At 64.7% G+C, this 18,918-nt stretch overlaps 2 protein-coding genes across 2 annotated transcripts in view; one reads left to right on the forward strand and one right to left on the reverse strand.

Moving 5' to 3' along the window:
- The first annotated feature begins 951 nt into the window (after window positions 1–951).
- On the forward strand, window positions 952–14,579 carry LOC121337852 (deleted in malignant brain tumors 1 protein-like). Its single transcript, XM_041408223.1, has 19 exons — window positions 952–1,033; window positions 2,706–3,029; window positions 3,688–4,020; window positions 4,072–4,091; window positions 4,651–4,954; window positions 5,793–6,113; window positions 6,387–6,449; window positions 6,543–6,616; window positions 6,709–6,769; window positions 6,840–7,163; window positions 7,714–8,043; window positions 9,166–9,293; window positions 9,868–9,995; window positions 11,125–11,192; window positions 11,988–12,308; window positions 12,901–13,224; window positions 13,897–13,947; window positions 14,306–14,407; window positions 14,479–14,579. The coding sequence occupies exons 1-19, from the start codon at window positions 952–954 to the stop codon at window positions 14,577–14,579; spliced, it is 3,459 nt and encodes a 1,152-aa protein (XP_041264157.1).
- Window positions 14,580–17,124: 2,545 nt separating this feature from the next.
- Window positions 17,125–18,918, reverse strand: part of LOC121337853 (zinc finger protein 497-like) — a gene marked incomplete at its 3' end in the record, with an annotated part of 5,675 nt that continues 3,881 nt past the window's right edge. The window contains exons 2-3 of the mRNA XM_041408225.1: window positions 18,418–18,618; window positions 17,125–18,371 (exon numbers count right to left, since the gene is read on the reverse strand). Coding sequence (XP_041264159.1) covers window positions 17,125–18,371; window positions 18,418–18,610 — 1,440 coding nt within the window. The remainder of the gene's footprint in view (window positions 18,372–18,417; window positions 18,619–18,918) is intronic.

The following is an 18,918-nucleotide window of genomic DNA, read 5'->3' on the forward strand; positions in this document are numbered from 1 at the left end:
GAGGGGCCGGGTGAGGGGCAGGGTGAGGGGGAGGGGCCAGGTGAGGGTCCCCCGTGGTTTAAGGTCCCGGCACACACCTGAGCCAGGTGTCCATCCCCAGGTGTCCCCCCGCCCCACTCCTCAGGTGTGTCCCCACGCCCAGGTGCTCCCCAGGTGTCCCTCAGGTGTGTCCCCATGTCCCCCCAGCTGTCCCAGGTGTCCCCCCGGGTGTGTCCCCCCCCTGAGGTGCCCCAGGTGACTCCAGGTGATTCCAGGATTCCCCCCAGGAGTCCTGGGTGTCTCCAGGTGTCCCTCACCTGTCCCAGGTGTCCCCATGTCCCCCAAGGTGTCCCTCACCTGTCTCAGGTGTCCCCAGGTGTCCCTCACCTGTCCCAGGTGTCCCCCAGGTGTCCCTCACCTGTCCCAGGTGTGTCCCCATGTCCCCCAGGTGTCTCTCACCTGTCCCAGGTGTCCCCCAGGTGTCCCTCACTGTCCCATGTCCCCCCAGGTGTCCCTCACCTGTCCCAGGTGTCCCCAGGTGTCCCTCACCTGTCCCATGTCCCCCCAGGTGTCCCTCACCTGTCCCAGGTGTCCCCATGTCCCCCAGGTGTCTCTCACCTGTCCCATGTCCCCCAGGTGTCCCTCACCTGTCCCAGGTGTCCCGGTTCCGTTCCCGCTTTCCCGCAGCGGCTCTGACGCAACCGCGCCCCTCCCCCCGCCCCTCCCCGGGGTCACCGCGGGGTCACCGCGGGGGGAGGGCGGGGTCACCTCGGGGTCACCCCGGCTCCGCCCGGGCGCAGCGGGGAGGGCTGGGCCATGGGGGCGTGGCCGTCCCGGTGGGGGGGCGGGGTCCCGCTCTGGGGGCGGGGTCCCGCTCTGGGGGCGGGGCCATCCCGCTGTGGGGGCGGGGTTCCGGTCTGGGGGCGGGGCCATCCCGCTGTGGGGGCGGGGCTCTCCGGGCTCACCTGTGCCATGGCGGCTCCGGGTCCCGCCAGGTGCGCCCGGGCGGGGCTCGCGCTCACCTGGGGCCTCCTGGGGCTGCTGCACCTGGCCGGTGAGTGACGTCACCGCGGGGGAGGGGAGGGGGGGCTGAGCCCCCAAATTGGGGGATTTTATCCCCAAAAATTCGGCGATTTTATCCCAAATTTGGGGGATTTAATCCCAAAAAATTCAGGGATTTGAGGCTAAAATTCAGGAAAATTTCTGCTAAAATGCGGGGATTTTATCCCAAAAATTTCTGGGATTTGGGGCCAAAATTAGGGGATTTGAGCCTAAAAATTTCGGGGATTTTTATCCCAAAAATTCGGGGATTTTATGAAAAAATTCAGGAATTTTATCCCCCAAAATATTCACAATTTGGGGCCAAAATTGGGGGATTTGATCCCAAAATAATTCAGGATTTTGGGACAAAATTGGGGGATTTGATCCCAAAATAATTCAGGATTTTGGGACAAAATTGGGGGATTTGATCCCAAAAAATTGGGGGATTTTATCCCAAAATGGGGGGGGGGGAGGGGATTTATCCCAAAATTCAGAGATTTTTATAAAAAAAGAATCAGGTATTTGGAGCCAAAATTCGGGAAATTTCTGCTAAAAATCGGGGGATTTATCCTAAAAAATTCTGGGATTTGGGGCCAAAATTTGGGCGTTTGAGTCTAAAAAAATTTGGGGATTCAATCCCAAAAATTTGGGGATTTTATCTCAAAACTTCAGGAATTTCATCCCCAAAAATTCAGCGATTTTATCCCAAATTTGGAGGGTTTAACCCCAAAAAATTCAGTGATTTGGGGCCGAAATTCCAGGATTCTATCCCAAAAATTTGAAGGATTTTATCCAAAAGAATTCAGGAATTTTATCTCAAAATTCGGGGATTTTATCCCGAAAAAATTTGGGGATTTCCCCCAAAATCGAGGACTTTCACCCCAAAATTCAGGAATTCTATCCCCCACGAAACCCAAGGGATTTTATCCCAAAATTCCCCTTTTTTCCCCCAAATTCCCCTTTTTTCCCCCCAAATTCCCATTTTTCCCCCATTCCCCTCCCCCTCCCCAAATTCCGGGAATTTCCCTTTTCCCACCCATTTTTTCCCTGCAATTCCGCCCCCCCTCCGCCCTTGGGTCCGATCGATTTTTGGGGGCAAATTCCGCGATTTTGGGGCCGCCACGCGACCTTTGGCCCCTCCTGCCTCCCGAATCCCCAGTTTCCCAAAATTCCCCAATTCCCCTCCCCCACTTTCCCCTTTTCCCCCCAAATTTTCCCGATTTCCCCAAATTCTTCCGATTTTTCCCAATTTTTCTCCTCCTTTTTCCCAATTTCTCTCTTTCCTTCCCCCATTTTTCCCCAATTTCCCATTTTTTCTCCTAATTTTCCCCTCCTTTTTTCCCAATTTTCTTTTATTTTTCCTAATTTTTCTCCCCATTTTCCCCACGTTTTTCCTGAATTTTTTTCTTTCCCTTCCCTTTTCCCCCATTTTCCCCAATTTTTCCCATTTCTCCCCCATTTTCCCCCCAATTCTTTCCCAATTTTTCCCATTTTTCTCCTCCTTTTCCCCATTTCCCCCCATTTTTCCCAATTTTTCTCCTCCTTTTCCCCACATTTTCTCCAATTTTTCCCTCATTTTTCCCATTTTCCCCCAATTTTTTCTCACTTTTTCCCCCAATTTTTCCAACTTTTTTCTATTTCTATTTCCCCCAACTTTTCTCCTCCTTTGTGCCGTCGGTGCCCAGGTGAGCCCGAGGAGGGCCAGGTGCGCCTGGCCGGGGGCCCGCACAGGTGCGCGGGGCGTGTCGAGGTGTTCCACGCGGGCAGGTGGGGCACGGTGTGCGACGACACCTGGGACCTGGCGGCCGCGCGGGTCACCTGCCGCCAGGTGCGCTGCGGCCCCGCCCTCTGGGCGCCAGGTAAGGCGCAGTTCGGGCGCGGCTCAGGCCCGATCTGGCTGGACGGGCTCAGGTGCGCCGGCTCCGAGGCTCACCTGGCCGAGTGCCCCGGGCACACCTGGGGGCGCAGCGACTGCTACCACGGAGAGGACGCCGGCGCCGTGTGTGCAGGTGAGGGGCGGGTGGGACAGGTGAGACAGGTGGGATGGGTGGGACAGGTTTGTGGGTACGGACAGGTGTGCAGGGGTTACCTGGGGATCACCTGGGGGCACCTGGTGGTACCTGGGTGGGTACCTGTGGGTCTCTGGGGGCACCTGGTGGTACCTGGGGTTACCTGGGGGCACCTCTGGCTACCTGGGAGTACCTGGGAGACACCTGGTGGTACCCAGGTTTACCTGTGGGTACCTGGGGGGCACCTCTGGGTACCTGGATTTACCTGGGTTTACCTGGGGGACACCTATGGGTACCTGAGGGGGCACCTGGGGGCACCTGGGGGCAGCCACCTGGCCCTGGGTGCGCACCTGGGGGGCACCTGGGGGTTACCTGAGTTTACCTGTGGGTACCTGGGTTTACCTGGGGGCACCTCTGGGCACCTGTGGGTACCTGGGTGGGCACCTGGGGGGCACCTGGGAGACACCTGGTGGTACCTGGGTTTACCTGTGGGTACCTGTGGGTCTCTAGAGGTTTCCTGGGTTTACCTGTGGGTCTCTGGGGGTTACCTGTGTGTACCTGTGGGTACGTGGGGGTTACCTGGGTTTACCTGTGGGTCTCCGGGGGTTACCTGCGGGTACCTGGGTGTCACCTGTCCTGAGCAGCTCAGGTGTTGCAGATTCGCTGGAGCCGGAGCCGCCTCACCTGCGCCTGGCTGGGGGCGGGCACCGCTGTGCTGGCAGGGTGGAGCTGCTGCACCTGGGCAGGTGGGCCGGGGTCTGTGGGCACACCTGGGGCCCGCGCGAGGCTCAGGTGGTCTGCAGGTACCTGGGCTGCGGGACCCCCCTGGCCGCACCTGGGGGCGCACCTGGGGGCGCACCTGGCCAGGTGTGGCTGGAGCAGGTGAGCTGCAAAGGCACCGAGAGAGACCTGAGGCAGTGCAGGGCGGGGCCCTGGCGGGAGAGCACCTGTGCCCAGGGGGGCGTGGCCAACGTGACGTGCTCAGGTGGGTGTGACGTCATCCTCACCTGGGCAGGTACAGGTGTGGGAGTGTTTGGGGGAGTTGTGACGTCATCATCACCTGTGTGTGGGGGTGTGACGTCATCCTCACCTTTGGGGGGGGCTCAGGTGGGTGTGACGTCATCCTCACCTGTGTGGGCAGGTGGCCCAGGTGTGCTCAGGTGGGTCTGAGAGCTTCACCTGGCCACGCCACACCTGTAACCCCCCTCCCCCACCTGCCCCTGCCCCCCTTTTCCTCACCTGTCCCCCCTCACCTGAGCCCCACCCCCCACCCTCACCTGCCCAGCTCTCACCTGAGCCCCCCCATCCTCTCACCTGTCCAACCTCACCTGAGCTCCACCCTCACCTGTCCACATCTCACCTGCCCGGACTTACCTGAGCTCCTCCCCTCACCTGAGCCCTCCCTCATCTGCCCAGATCTCACCTGCCCCCCACCTGTCCCCTCACCTGCCCAGCTCTCACCTGTCCCCTCACCTGTCCCTCCCCAATCCTCTCCCCTGCCCAGCTCTCACCTGTCCCCTCACCTGTCCCCCCACCTGTCCCCTCACCTGTCCCCCCCTCACCTGTCCCCTCACCTGTCCCCTCACCTGCCACAGGTTGGGCGCTGGCCACGCCCCTCCAGGTGCGCCTGGCGGACGGGCCGGGTGCGTGCGCGGGCCGGGTGGAGGTGCTGCACCTGGGCAGGTGGGGCACGGTGTGCGACGACACCTGGGCGTTCCCCGCGGCCGCCGTGGTCTGCAGGTACCTGGGCTGCGGGCAGGTGATCGCGGCCCCGCCCCGCGCGCACTTCGGGCCCGGCCACGGCCAGGTGTGGCTGGACGGGCTCACCTGCACAGGTGAGGAGGCCGCGCCCTCCGAGTGCCGCCACAAGGGGTGGGGAGTGCACACCTGCGAGCACAGCGAGGACGCCAGCGTGGTGTGCGCAGGTGAGCGACAGGTGTGACAGGTGGGACAGGGGGGGGGGGGGCAGGGCACACCTGTGAGCACAGCGAGGACGCCAGCGTGGTGGGCGCAGGGGAGCGACAGGTGTGACAGGGGTGACAGGTGAGGGACAGGGGGGACAGGTGTGACAGGGGTGACAGGTGAGGGACAGGGGGGACAGGTGTGACAGGGGTGACAGGTGAGGGACAGGGGGGACAGGTGTGACAGGGGTGACAGGTGAGGGACAGGGGGGACAGGTGTGACAGGGGTGACAGGTGAGGGACAGGGGGGACAGGTGTGACAGGGGTGACAGGTGAGGGACAGGGGGGACAGGTGTGACAGGGGTGACAGGTGAGGGACAGGTGGGACAGGTGTGACAGGTGAGGGGTGGGCAGTGCACACCTGTGAGCACAGCAAGGACACTGGAGTCGTGTGCACAGGTGAGGGTGGGACAGGTGAGACAGATGAGGGACAGGTGTGTGCAGGTGAGGGCAGGTGGGGGGTGGTTACAGGTGAGGGACAGGTGAGGGACAAGAACAGGTGAGGGACAAGAACAGGTGAGGGGTGGCAAAAGGTGAGAGCAGGTGAGACAGGTGAGAACTGGTGAGGGGTGGGGACAGGTGAGGACAGGTGGGGACAGGTGGGCTGTGGCCAAAACCCCTCACCTGTCCCACCTGTCTCACCTGCCCCACCTGTCTCACCTGTCCCACCTGTCTCACCTGCCCCACCTGCCCGACAGGTTCGGGCCTGGCTGACCTGGCTCACCTGCGCCTAGGACAGGTGGGCTGTGGCCAAACCCCCTCACCTGCCCCACCTGTCTCACCTGCCCCACCTGCCCGACAGGTTCGGGCCTGGCTGACCTGGCTCACCTGCGCCTGGCCGGGGGCCCACACAGGTGTGCCGGGCGCCTCCAGGTGCTGCACGAGGGGCGCTGGGGCGGGGTCTGCGGCCTCACCTGGGCGCTGCCCGCGGCTCAGGTCACCTGTCGCTACCTGGGCTGCGGCCCCGCCCTCAGCGCCGCCCAGGTGAGCGTGCCGAGGGAGGAGCTCACCTGGGTTGAGTCGCTCAGGTGCGAGGGCGGCGAGGGCAGCCTGCTGGAGTGCCAGGTGAGGCTGTGGGGCGCCCCCTACTGCCCGCACGCCGCCGTCACCTGCGCGCAGCCAGGTGAGGCAAGGGGAGGGGGCGGGCAGGTGAGGGCTGGGGGGCACACCTGGGCACACCTGGGGGCACCCGGGGATATCCCATGACACACCTGGGGGCACCTGGGAATACCTGGGGGCACCTGGGGATATCCCCAGACACACCTGGGCACACCTGGGCACACACCTAGGGGGGCACCTGGGGATATCCACAGACACACCTGGGCACACCTGGGCACACCTGGAACACCAGCCAGGTGAGCACACCTGCCCAGCTCCCCCCCCCCGTGTGTTTCAGGTGAGGCCCCAGCGCCCCCAGGTGAGGCCCTGACACTCTCAGGTGTGACCACGGCACCCTCAGGTGAGGCCCTGACCCCCCCAGGTGAGCCCCTGGCACCTCAGGTGAGCTCTGGAGCGCCCAGGTGAGCTCACCTGCCTTTCATTTGTGTTCCAGGTGCGTCCCTGCCTCACCCAGGTACGACCCCGGCACCCCCAGGTGAGCCACAGGTGTCCCCAGGTGAGCCCCAGGTGAGCTGGGGCTGCTAAGCCACGCCCACACCTGGCTGAGGTGGGCGTGGCCCTGCCCAAGTGAGCTCACCTGGCGGTGTTCCGTGTTCCAGGTGCAGCCCTGCCGCCCTCAGGTGCGACCCCGGAACCCTCAGGTGAGCCCTGAGTGCCCAGGTGAGCTCCTGGAGTGCCCAGGTGAGCCCTGGCACGCCCAGGTGAGCTGAGCCGTGCCGTCGGTGCCCAGGTGAGCCCGAGGAGGGCCAGGTGCGCCTGGCCGGGGGCCCGCACAGGTGCGCGGGGCGCGTCGAGGTGTTCCACGCGGGCAGGTGGGGCACGGTGTGCGACGACACCTGGGACCTGGCGGCCGCGCGGGTCACCTGCCGCCAGGTGCGCTGCGGCCCCGCCCTCTGGGCGCCAGGTAAGGCGCACTTCGGGGAGGGGGCGGGGCCCATCTGGCTGGACGGGTTCAGGTGCGCCGGCTCCGAGGCTCACCTGGCCGAGTGCCGCGGGTACACCTGGGGGAAGCACAACTGTAACCACGGAGAGGACGCCGGCGCCGCGTGCTCAGGTGAGGGCACGGGTGGGACAGGTGAGACAGGTGAGCTCAGGTGAGCACACCTGGATTATGGGGGGATGGAGGGGATGGGGGAGGGGGAGGGAAGGCCACACCTGGGCACACCTGATCCTGTCCCATTCCTGCCCCACACCTGCCCCAGGTGACCCCCAGGTGCCCCTCACACCTCACCTGCCCCAGGTAACTCCTCCCCCTGACCCTCACCTGTCCCACACCTGTGCTCAGGTGATCCCCAGGTGACCCTCAGGTAACCCAGCCCCCTCACCTGTCCCATACCTGGGGATCACCAGTCCCTGCCCCACACCTGTCCCCAGGTAACCCTGACCCCTCACCTGCCCCACACCTCTGCCCAGGTAACCCTGACCCCTCACCTGTGCCCAGGTAACCCTGACCCCTCCCACTGTCCCCTCACCTGCCCCACACCTGTGCCCAGGTGACCCTGACCCCTCACCTGCCCCACACCTGTGCCCAGGTGACCCTGACCCCTCACCTGCCCCACACCTGTGCCCAGGTGACCCCTCCCCTCCCCTCCCCTGCCCCGCAGAATCGGCGCTGCCGGCCCCGCCCCAGGTGCGCCTCTCAGGTGCGCCGGACAGGTGCGCGGGGCGCGTGGAGGTGTGGCACGCTCACCTGTGGGGCACGGTCTGCGACGACACCTGGGGGCTGCGCGAGGCGCGGGTGCTCTGCGCTCACCTGGGCTGCGGCCCCGCCCTGGAGGCGCCGGGCGGGGCCAGGTACGGCCAGGGGGAGGGGCTCATCTGGCTCGATGACGTCAACTGCAGCGGGGAGGAGCCGGACTTCTTCAGGTGCGCGCACCGCAGCTGGGGGGAGCACAACTGCCACCACGGCGAGGACGCGGGCGTGGTGTGCGCAGGTGAGGCACACAGGTGTGCGCAGGTGAGGCACGGGCAGGTGAGACAGGTGAGATGGACAGGTGTGCGCAGGTGAGACAGGTGTGCGCAGGTGAGGCACGGGCAGGTGAGACAGGTGAGATGGACAGGTGTGCGCAGGTGAGGCACACAGGTGTGCGCAGGTGAGACACGGGCAGGTGAGACAGGTGAGATGGACAGGTGTGCGCAGGTGAGACAGGTGTGCGCAGGTGAGGCACGGGCAGGTGAGACAGGTGAGATGGACAGGTGTGCGCAGGTGAGACATGGACAGGTGAGACAGGTGAGACAGGTGTGCGCAGGTGAGACAGGTGAGACACGGGCAGGTGTGCGCAGGTGAGACAGATAGGTGTGCACAGGTGAGATGGACAGGTGAGCAGGACAGGTGAGACACGGACACGTGAGACAGGTGTGCACAGGTGAGGCACTGGCAGGTGAGACAGGTGAGACAGACAGGTGTGCGCAGGTGAGGCACGGGCCGGTGAGACAGGTGAGAGGGACAGGTGTGCGCAGGTGAGGCACGGGCCGGTGAGACAGGTGAGAGGGACAGGTGTGCGCAGGTGAGGCACGGGCCGGTGAGACAGGTGAGAGGGACAGGTGTGCGCAGGTGAGGCACGGGCCGGTGAGACAGGTGAGAGGGACAGGTGTGCGCAGGTGAGGCACGGGCCGGTGAGACAGGTGAGATGGACAGGTGTGCACAGGTGAGACAGGTGTGTGCAGGTGTGCGCAGGTGAGGCACAGGCAGGTGAGACAGGTGAGACAGGTGAGACACGGACAGGTGTGCGCAGGTGAGACATGGACAGGTGAGACAGGTGTGCTCAGGTGAGGCACGGGCAGTACGGGCAGGTGAGACAGGTGAGCATGGACAGGTGAGACACGTGTACACAGGTGAGACAGGCGTGCACAGGTGTGCGCAGGTGTGGACAGGTGTGCACAGGTGAGGACAGGTGTGTGCAGGTGAGACAGGTGTGCAGGACAGGTGTGCACAGGTGAGGACAGGTGTGCGCAGGTGTGCCACACACAGGTGAGGTGGGAGCTCCTCTAAGGCCGGTCTCACCTGTTCAGGTGAGCCTCACCTGGCGCTGGCTCTCACCTGTCCGTCCCCGCAGGTAACTCCAGCTCAGGTCAGGTGCGTCTGGTGGCCGGGCCGCACCTGTGCGCAGGTCGGGTGGAGGTGCTGCACGAGGGGCGCTGGGGCACGGTGTGCGACCGCGGCTGGGACCTGCGCGACGCCCAGGTGAGCACGGGGGGGACAGGTGAGCACGGGGGGGGCAGGCGAGCATGGGGGGGAGACAGGTGAGCTCAGGTGTATCCCTGGGCTCCCTCAGGTGTGTTTGGGCTCACCCAGGTGTGTTTACCTGCCCCAGGTGTGTGTGTAACTCTCCCAGGTGTGTTACCTTCCCCAGGTGTGTTACCTGCCCCAGGTGCGTGTGTTTAACTCCACCAGGTGTGTTACCTTCCCCAGGTGTGTTACCTGCCCCAGGTGCGTGTGTTTAACTCCACCAGGTGTGTTACCTGCCCCAGGTGTGTGTGTTTAACTCCACCAGGTGTGTTACCTGCCCCAGGTGTGTGTGTTTAACTCCACCAGGTGTGTTCCCTGCCCCCGGTATGTGTGTTTACCTGCCCCAGGTGTGTGTGTTTACCTGCCCCAGGTGTGTGTGTTACCTGCCCAGGTGTGCCCATCTCTCACCCGGATGTGTTATCTGCCCCAGGTGTGTTACCTGCCCCAGGTGTGTATGTTTAACTTCACCAGGTGTGTTACCTGCCCCAGGTGTGCCCATCTCTCACCCAGGTGTGTTACCTGCCCACAGGTAGTCTGCCGCCAGCTGGGCTGCGGGCGGGCGCTGGCGGCGCGGGGCGGGGCACGGTACGGGCGGGGCTCCGGCCAGGTGTGGCTGAGCGAGCTCACCTGCGCGGGCAGCGAGCGGCACCTGGGGCAGTGCCCCGCCCCCCCGTGGGGCAGCAACACCTGCGAGCACGGCCGGGACGCGGCGGCGGAGTGCGCAGGTGAGCACGGCAGGGACCGACAGGTGAGGGCAGGGATGGACAGGTGAGGGGCAGGGCGGACAGGTGAGCACGGCAGGGACGGACAGGTGAGGGCAGGGATGGACAGGTGAGAGCGGGTACGGACAGGTGAGCACAGGGACGGACAGGTGAGGGCTGGGGTGGACAGGTGAGGGCAGGTACAGACAGGTGAGAACAGGTACGGACAGGTGAGGGCAGGGACGGACAGGTGAGGGCAGGGACTGACAGGTGAGGGCAGGGACCGACAGGTGAGGGCAGGGACGGACAGGTGAGGGCAGGGACTGACAGGTGAGGGCAGGTACGGACAGGTGAGGGCGGGTACGGACAGGTGAGCATGGGGACGGACAGGTGAGAGCAGGTACGGACAGGTGAGGGCAGGGACGGACAGATGAGGAGGGCAGGTACGGACAGGTGAGGGCAGGGACGGACAGATGAGGAGGGCAGGTACGGACAGGTGAGGGCAGGGACGGACAGATGAGGAGGGCAGGTACGGACAGGTGAGGGCAGGGACGGACAGATGAGGAGGGCAGGTACGGACAGGTGAGGGCAGGGACGGACAGATGAGGAGGGCAGGTACGGACAGGTGAGGGCAGGAACGGACAGTGAGTGTAAACAGGTACAGACAAGTGAGCACAGACAGGTGTGCACAGGTACAGACAGGTGAGAACAGGTACAGACAGGTGTTCTCAGGTGAGCACGACCAGGTGAGAACAGGTGTGGACAGGGAGGGGCTCCAGACAGGTGCGCACAGGTGAGAACAGGCATGAGCAGTTGTGTGCAGATAATCAGGGACAGGTGCGCACAGGTGAGGGGTGGGGCACAGGTGTGCTGGGAGGTGTCCATTACCTGCCCTCACCTGTCCTTCTCCACCCCTCACCTGTCCATCCCTCACCTGTCCCTCAACTCACCTGTCCCCCTTCCCCTGCAGCCCCACCCCCACACCCTCACCTGAGCGCCCCGGGCGCGGCGCGCTTCGGGCAGGGGCGGGGCCCGGTGTGGCTGGACCAGGTGCGCTGCACAGGTGAGGAGCTCACCTTGGACAGGTGCGAGCGGCGGCCCTGGGGGGAGCACGACTGCGAGCACGGCGAGGACGCGGGGGTGGTGTGCGCAGGTGAGCACCAGGGGGACAGGTGAGGGGACAGGTGAGCACCTGGGGGACAGGTCAAGGGACAGGTGAGAACCTGGACAAGTGAGGGGACAGGTGAGCACCTGGGGGACAGGTGAAGGGACAGGTGAGAACCTGGACAGGTGAGGGGACAGGTGAGCACCTGGGGGACAGGTGAAGGGACAGGTGAGAACCTGGACAGGTGGGGGGTGCTGTGCATAGGTGAGCACCCGTGCAGGTGAGGGCTGGGAGGGCTCAGGTGAGCACCTGGGGGTCAGGGGACAGGTGAGATTCTGGACAGGTGAGCACCTGGGGGACAGGTGAAAGGACAGGTGAGCACCTGGAGGGCAGAGTGAGCACCTGGGGGGAACAGGTGAGGGCTGGGAGGGCTCAGGTGAGCACCTAAGGACAGGTGAGCACCTGGGGGGAACAGGTGAGGGGCGGTGTGTGCAGCTCACCTGGGACAGGTGAGGGCTGGAGGGGTGCAGGTGAGCACCTGGGGGTCAGGGGACAGGTGAGATTCTGGACAGGTGAGCACCTGGGGGACAGGTGAGAGGACAGGTGAGCACCTGGAGGGCAGGGTGAGCACCTGGGGGGAACAGGTGAGGGCTGGGAGGGCTCAGGTGAGCACCTGGGGACAGGTGAGGGGACAGGTATGTCCTTGGGGGGGCTCAGGTGTGCCCAGGTGAGCACTGGGGGCTCAGGTAATGCAGACAGGGTGAGGCACCCAGGTGTGCCCAGGTGCTCTCAGGTGTGCCCAGGTGCCCCCAGCCGTGCCTCACCCTCGCCCGTCCCCCGCAGGTGCCGAGCCCGCCCAGGTGCGGCTGCAGGGCGGGGCCGGGCCCTGCGCGGGGCAGGTGCAGGTGCTGCTGAACCGCACCTGGCTGCAGGTGTGCGGCCTCACCTGGGCGCTGCCCGAGGCGCAGGTGCTGTGCCGGCAGCTGGGCTGCGGCCCCGCCCTCAGCGCACCTGTGGGGCCGCACCTGCCCGGCCAGGGGCCTCACCTGGGCGGCCTCACCTGCGACGGCTCCGAGACGCAGCTGCGGGAGTGCCTGCGCGAGGGGGCGGGGCCGCGCACCTGCGCGGGTGGGGCGGCGCAGGTGCAGTGTGCCACGCCCGCAGGTGAGCGCGGGGGAGGGGCTAAAGGCGGGGGGGAGGGGCCCAAGGATTATTCCAGGTGTGGGGGAGGGGCTCCAGGTGAGCCCCAGGTGTGGGGGAGGAGCCAAAGGCACGGGACAGGTGTGGGGGAGGGGCTAAGGATAAGGGACAGGTGGGGGAGCTGAAGGAGGGAGGGAGGGGCTGCAGGTGAGCCCCAGGGGTGGGGGAGGAGCCAAAGGTAGAGCAAAGGTGTGGGGGAGGGGCTCCAGGTATGTGGGGGGCTTCAGGTGTGGGGGAGGGGCCCAGGTGAGCCCCAGGTGTGGGGGAAAGCCCAGAGGGGTGAGCCCTGACACCCCCAGGTGAGCCCTGGTGCCCAGGTGAGCCCTGAGTGCCCAGGTGATCCCTGGTGCCCAGGTGAGCCCTGGTGCCCAGGTGATCCCTGAGTGCCCAGGTGAGCCCAGGGTACGCCCAGGTGAGCCCTGGTGCCCAGGTGAGCCCTGGCACGCCCAGGTGAGCCCTGGTGCCCAGGTGAGCCCCTGGAGTGCCCAGGTGAGCCCTGGTGCCCAGGTGAGCCCTGGCACGCCCAGGTGAGCTGAGCCGTGCCGTCGGTGCCCAGGTGAGCCCGAGGAGGGCCAGGTGCGCCTGGCCGGGGGCCCGCACAGGTGCGCGGGGCGCGTCGAGGTGTTCCACGCGGGCAGGTGGGGCACGGTGTGCGACGACACCTGGGACCTGGCGGCCGCGCGGGTCACCTGCCGCCAGGTGCGCTGCGGCCCCGCCCTGAGCGCCCCGGGCGCGGCGCGCTTCGGGCAGGGGCGGGGCCCGGTGTGGCTGGACCAGGTGCGCTGCACAGGTGAGGAGCTCACCTTGGACAGGTGCGAGCGGCGGCCCTGGGGGGAGCACGACTGCGAGCACGGCGAGGACGCGGGGGTGGTGTGCGCAGGTGAGCACCAGGGGGACAGGTGAGGGGACAGGTGAGCACCTGGGGGACAGGTGAAGGGACAGGTGAGAACCTGGACAGGTGAGGGGTGCTGTGCACAGGTGAGCACCAGTGCAGGTGAGGGCTGGGAGGGCTCAGGTGAGCACCTGGGGGTCAGGGGACAGGTGAGATTCTGGACAGGTGAGCACCTGGGGGACAGGTGAAAGGACAGGTGAGCACCTGGAGGGCAGAGTGAGCACCTGGGGGGAACAGGTGAGGGCTGGGAGGGCTCAGGTGAGCACCTAAGGACAGGTGAGCACCTGGGGGGAACAGGTGAGGGGCGGTGTGTGCAGCTCACCTGGGACAGGTGAGGGCTGGAGGGGTGCAGGTGAGCACCTGGGGGTCAGGGGACAGGTGAGATTCTGGACAGGTGAGCACCTGGGGGACAGGTGAGAGGACAGGTGAGCACCTGGAGGGCAGGGTGAGCACCTGGACAGGTGAGGGCTGGGAGGGCTCAGGTGAGCACCTGGGGACAGGTGAGGGGACAGGTATGTCCTTGGGGGGGCTCAGGTGTGCCCAGGTGAGCACTGGGGGCTCAGGTAATGCAGACAGGGTGAGGCACCCAGGTGTGCCCAGGTGCTCTCAGGTGTGCCCAGGTGCCCCCAGCCGTGCCTCGCCCTCGCCCGTCCCCCGCAGGTGCCGAGCCCGCCCAGGTGCGGCTGAAGCCCAGAGGGGGAGGGGCCCCAGGTGCGGGACAGGTGTGGGGGAGGGGCCCAGGTGAGCCCCAGGTGTGGGGGAGGGGCTAAGGGTAAGGGACAGGAGTTGGGGAGGGGCCCCAGGTGCAGGACTCTTGTGGGGGAGGGGCCCAGGTGAGCCCCAGGTGTGCGGAAGGAATCCCAGTGAAGGTCAGGTGAGACAGGTGAGAAGGGTTAAACCAGGACAGGTGGGACAGGTAAAGGTGGGACAGGTGAGAAGGGAGGAGCCAGGACAGGTGAGAAAGGTGGGACAGGTTAAACCAGGACAGGTGAGAAGAGCCAGGACAGGTGTGAGGGTGTGGCAGGTAGGACAGGTGTGATGACCCCCCCCACCCCTCACCTGCCCCCAGGTGCGGCCCCCACCTGCACGTACCTGGTGGCGCTGCTGGTGCTGCTGATGTCACTGGGCGGGGCCCTGCTCTGGCTCACCTTACGGGCCAGGTGTGTCCCAGGTGAGTCCCGCCCCTGCCCTGCCCCCCAGGCGGCCCCAGGTGAGCCCAGGTGACGCCAGGTGTTTCCCCAGCTCACCTGGACGCCCCGAGGGCCCCCGGCGCCATTTACCTGCCCAGGAGGGCCTCACCTGGCGAGGCCGAGGCGCTGCAGCTGGTGGATGACGCGCCCTGAGCTCACCTGGCGGGGCTCACCTGGGGCCTGGAGCTCACCTGGAACTCACCTGGTGGGGCTCACCTGCCACCTGGAACCTCTCACCTGGCTGCTCTCACCTGGAATCTCTTACCTGAACTTCACCTGGAATCCTCACCTGGAATCTCTTACCTGATCCTCACCTGAACCTCACCTGGAATCTGTTACCTGAACCTCACCTGAACCTCACCTGGCTGCTCTTACCTGGAATGTCTCACTCAAATCTCACCTGGCCCCTCCCACCTGGAATCCTCACCTGCAAACCCTCACCTGAACCTCTCACCTGGAGCCTCACCTGGCCGCCCTCACCTGGAATCTCTCACTCAAATCTCCCCTGGCCCCTCTCACCTGGAATCTCTCACTCAAATCTCCCCTGGCCCCTCTCACCTGGAATCTCTCACTCAAATCTCCCCTGGCCCCTCTCACCTGGAATCTCTCACTCAAATCTCCCCTGGCCCCTCTCACCTGGAATCTCTCACTCAAATCTCCCCTGGCCCCTCTCACCTGGAATCTCTCACTCAAATCTCCCCTGGCCCCTCTCACCTGGAATCTCTCACTCAAATCTCCCCTGGCCCCTCTCACCTGGAATCTCTCACTCAAATCTTACCTGGAATCCTCACCTGGGACCTCTCACCTGAACGTCACCTGGAATCTTCACCTGGCTGCTCTCAGCTGGAATCTCTTACCTGAATCTCTCACCTGGAATCCTCACGTGGAATCTCACCTGAACCTCACCTGCAAACTCTCACCTGGGACCTCTCACCTGAACCCCACATTGCCATTCTCACCTGGCATCCACACCTGGCATCCTCACCTGAACGTCACCTGGCTGCTCTCACCTGGAATCTCTCACCTGAACCTCACCTGGCTGCTTCACCTGTCTGTTCTCACCTGGCCATTCTCACCTGGAATCCTCACCTGAACTCACCTGGCCATTCTCACCTGTCTGTTCTCACCTGTCTGTTCTCACCTGGCCGTTCTCACCTGGCCGCTCTCACCTGGCCCCTCCCCCCCTTCGGCAGCCCCTGTGGGCTCAGGTGTCCCCGCACACCTGGGCAGGTGAATAAATTAAAAATGGCGTCTGGAGCCCCCAGGTGTGAATTTTGGGGTTCCCCGTCCCCCCCAGGTGTGACAGGTGTGAATTTCAGGTGTCCCCACCCCCCCCAGGTGTGACAGGTGTGGATCTCAGGTGTTCCCAACCCTCCAGGTGTGAATGTGTTCCCATCCAGGTGTGAATTTTGGGAGGTTCCCACGCCCCCAGGTGTGACAGGTGTGAATCTCAGGTGTCCCCACCCCCCCCAGGTGTGAATTTGGGAATCCCAAACATCCCAGGTGTGAATCTCAGGTGTTCCCTGCCCCCCAGGTGTGACAGGTGTGAATCTCAGGTGTTCCCCCCCCCCCCAGGTGTGAATTTTGGGAGTCCCAACCCCCCCAGGTGTGAATTTTGGGGCTCTCCCCCTCCCCCCACCCACACCTGCCTGGTGACTCCGCCCCTGAAGCTCCAGGTGAGACCAGCGATGATGTCATTAATTAACGATCCTTTAATGAATTATCGACGTGAGCCCCGCCCCCACCGCTACAGGTACAGCCCGGAAAGGTGGGACAGGTGTGCCCAGGTGGGCTCAGGTGAGCCCCAGGTGTTCCCCAGATTAGCTCAGGTGTGCCCAGGTGAGTCCCTGTCCCATTGTCCAAGAGGGAAAATCCAGGCCCTGGGAAGGCCCCGCCCCATCCAGGTGTGCCCCGCCCCATCCAGGTGTGCCCTGCCCCATCCAGGTGTGCCCCTGCCCCATCCAGGTGTGCCTCGCCCACTCCCAGGTGCACCTGGAGCTCCCCAAAACCCACACGAGCCATCCTGGGCTCAGGTGAGTGCACAGGTGAGCGCCCAGGTGAGCCTCACAGTGCTGGGTTCACACCTGGCCGCAGGTGAGTCCTGGGGGTGCCTCAGTTCCTTGTCCGCTGTCGGTGATGTCACAGCTCAGGTGAGGCCGTGCTGGGGCCCCTCACCTGCGGCTCAGGTGTCGCTGTCCAGGTGCTGCAGTTTGGGGTCCACACCTGGCCGGGATCCCTTCACTTGCAGCTCAGGTGTCGCTGTCCAAGTGTTGCTGCTGCAGCTTTTTGGGGTCCACACCTGTCCAGGTGTGCAGTTCTAGGATTCCCACACCTGTCCTGGTGTGCAGTTCCGGGCCCATACACCTGTCCTGAGTCACAGCTCCAGGTTCCCGCACCTGGCCAGGTGTGCGGATTCAGGGTTCCCACACCTGGGGCTCAGGTGTCACTGTCCAGGTGTTGCTGATGCAGTTTTTGGGGTCCACACCTGTCCTGGCATGCAGTTCTGGGGCTCCCACACCTGAGGCTCAGGTGTGGCAGTCCAGGTGTTGCTGCTGCACCTTTCTGGGGTCCAAAACCATTTTTTCTGAGTCCACACCTGTCCTGGCTCACAGATCTGGACTCCCCTCACCTGGGGCTCAGGTGTCGCTGTCCAGGTGTTGCTGCTGCAGTTTTTGGGATCCAAAACCCATTTTTCTGAGGCCTGGCTGTGCACGCGCCGGTGCTGCAGCAGCAGCGAGGGCCGGGCGAAGGCCTTCCCGCACGCCTCGCAGCCGTACGGCCGCTCGCCCGTGTGCGCCCGCTGGTGGATGGCCAGGTAGGACGACTGCTTGAAGGCCTTGCCGCAGGTGCGGCAGGCGAAGGGGCGCTCGCCCGTGTGCACGCGCTCGTGCGAGGCCAGCGCGTTGCTCTGCTTGAAGGCCTTGCCGCAGAGCGCGCACCTGAAGGGGCGGTCGCCCGTGTGCACGCGCTCGTGCACCTTCAGCGAGTGGCCGTAGGTGAAGCGCTTGCCGCAGACCCCGCAGGTGTGCGGCTTGTCCTGGCACCTGTGCCGCCGGTGCAGCAGCAGCGCGTTGGCCGCCGGGAAATCCTTGCCGCAGTCGCCGCACCTGAAGGGCTTGTCGGCCGCCAGGTGCGTCAGGGCGTGGCGCTGGCGCTCGTAGGGCGTTTTGAAGCCTTTGGCGCACCTGGGGCAGGCGAAGGGGCGCTCGCCGCTGTGGATGCGGCGGTGCTCCTGCAGGTTGGAGGAGCGCTTGAAGCGCTTCCCGCACAGGTCGCACCTGTGCGGCCGCTCCTCCGTGTGCACCAGCCCGTGGCTCTTGAAGTCCGAGTGGCGCTTGAAGGTGGCGCGGCACAGGTGGCAGGTGTAGGGCCGCGCCTCCGTGTGCACCACCTGGTGGCTCAGCAGCTCCCAGGTGCGCTTGAAAGCTTTGTGGCACACGGGGCACTGGAAGGGCTTCTCGGCCACGATCACCTGGCGGATCTCCAGGTGAGCAGGCAGCTCTTCCTCCTCCTCTTCCTCATCCTCCTCCTCGCCCGGCGGGGTTTGCTCCTCCTCCTCATCCTCACCTGGCGCACCTGGCGCGCCCGAGCGGCCGCCCAGCACCAGCTTGGCGGTGGAGTAGACGCCGCGCTCGTCGATGAGCTGCACGAAGCCCGGCGTGGCCTCACCTGGCTCAGGTGAGGCGGCCTCGAGCCCCGGCGCACCTGGGTGGGCCCAGGGCGGCTGCAGGTGGGAGGGGCCGGGCTCAGCCGGGGGTGGGCGTGGCCGCAGGTAAAGGCGGGGCCGGCGGAGGTGGGAGGTGGAGGGGTCACCTGGAGAGGACGCACCTGGCTGGTGGCGCTGCTCTTCGTCACCTGGGTCTTCTTCATCGTCATCGTCATCATCATCGTCATCATCACCTGGATCTTCACCTGCATCTTCGTCACCTGGGTCTTCATCATCACCTGGGTCTTCATTCATCACCTGGATCTTCACCCGCATCTTCGTCACCTGGGTCTTCATCATCACCTGGATCTTCCTCCTCACCTGGATCCTCCTCCTCACCTGGTTCTTCACCTGTTCCTTCCTCACCTGGCCCCTCCTCCTCCTCACCTGTCCCTTCTTCCTCCTCACCTGGCTGCTCCTCCTCCTCCTCCTCGGACAGGTGAGGGATCACCTGGGCAAAGGGGGAGTGCTCCTCCATGGCCACACCTGGAAAAGTGGGGGTGGGGACAGGTGAGGAATTGGGAATTCCCTTGGGAATCCCCCGAGATGGATTTGGAGATCCCTTGGGGTTTGGTGACCCCAAATTGAGGATCCCCTCTGGGCTGGATTTGGGATCCCCTCGGGAATTCCCTGGGCTGGATTTGGGATCCACTGTGGGAATTCCCTGCACTGGATTTGGGATCCCCTCGGGAATTCCCTGGGCTGGATTTGGGATCCCCTCGGGAATTCCCTGGGCTGGATTTGGGATCCACTGTGGGAATTCCCTGGGCTGGATTTGGGATCCCC

This window comes from Onychostruthus taczanowskii, unplaced genomic scaffold (assembly GCF_017590055.1).
Source record: "Onychostruthus taczanowskii isolate IOZ18803 unplaced genomic scaffold, ASM1759005v1 scaffold292, whole genome shotgun sequence".
NCBI classification, from domain to species: Eukaryota; Metazoa; Chordata; class Aves; order Passeriformes; family Passeridae; genus Onychostruthus; species Onychostruthus taczanowskii.

Excerpts from the sequence above, each read along its gene's own strand:
- LOC121337852 (XM_041408223.1), top strand. The coding sequence starts at position 952 with ATGGCGGCTCCGGGTCCCGCCAGGTGCGCCCGGGCGGGGCTCGCGCTC. Across the intron at positions 4,955-5,792 it reads CGCCAGCGTGGTGTGCGCAG|GTTCGGGCCTGGCTGACCTG; the intron begins GTGAGCGACAGG and ends CCTGCCCGACAG. Across the intron at positions 9,996-11,124 it reads AGCGAGCGGCACCTGGGGCA|GTGCGAGCGGCGGCCCTGGG; the intron begins GTGCCCCGCCCC and ends CACCTTGGACAG.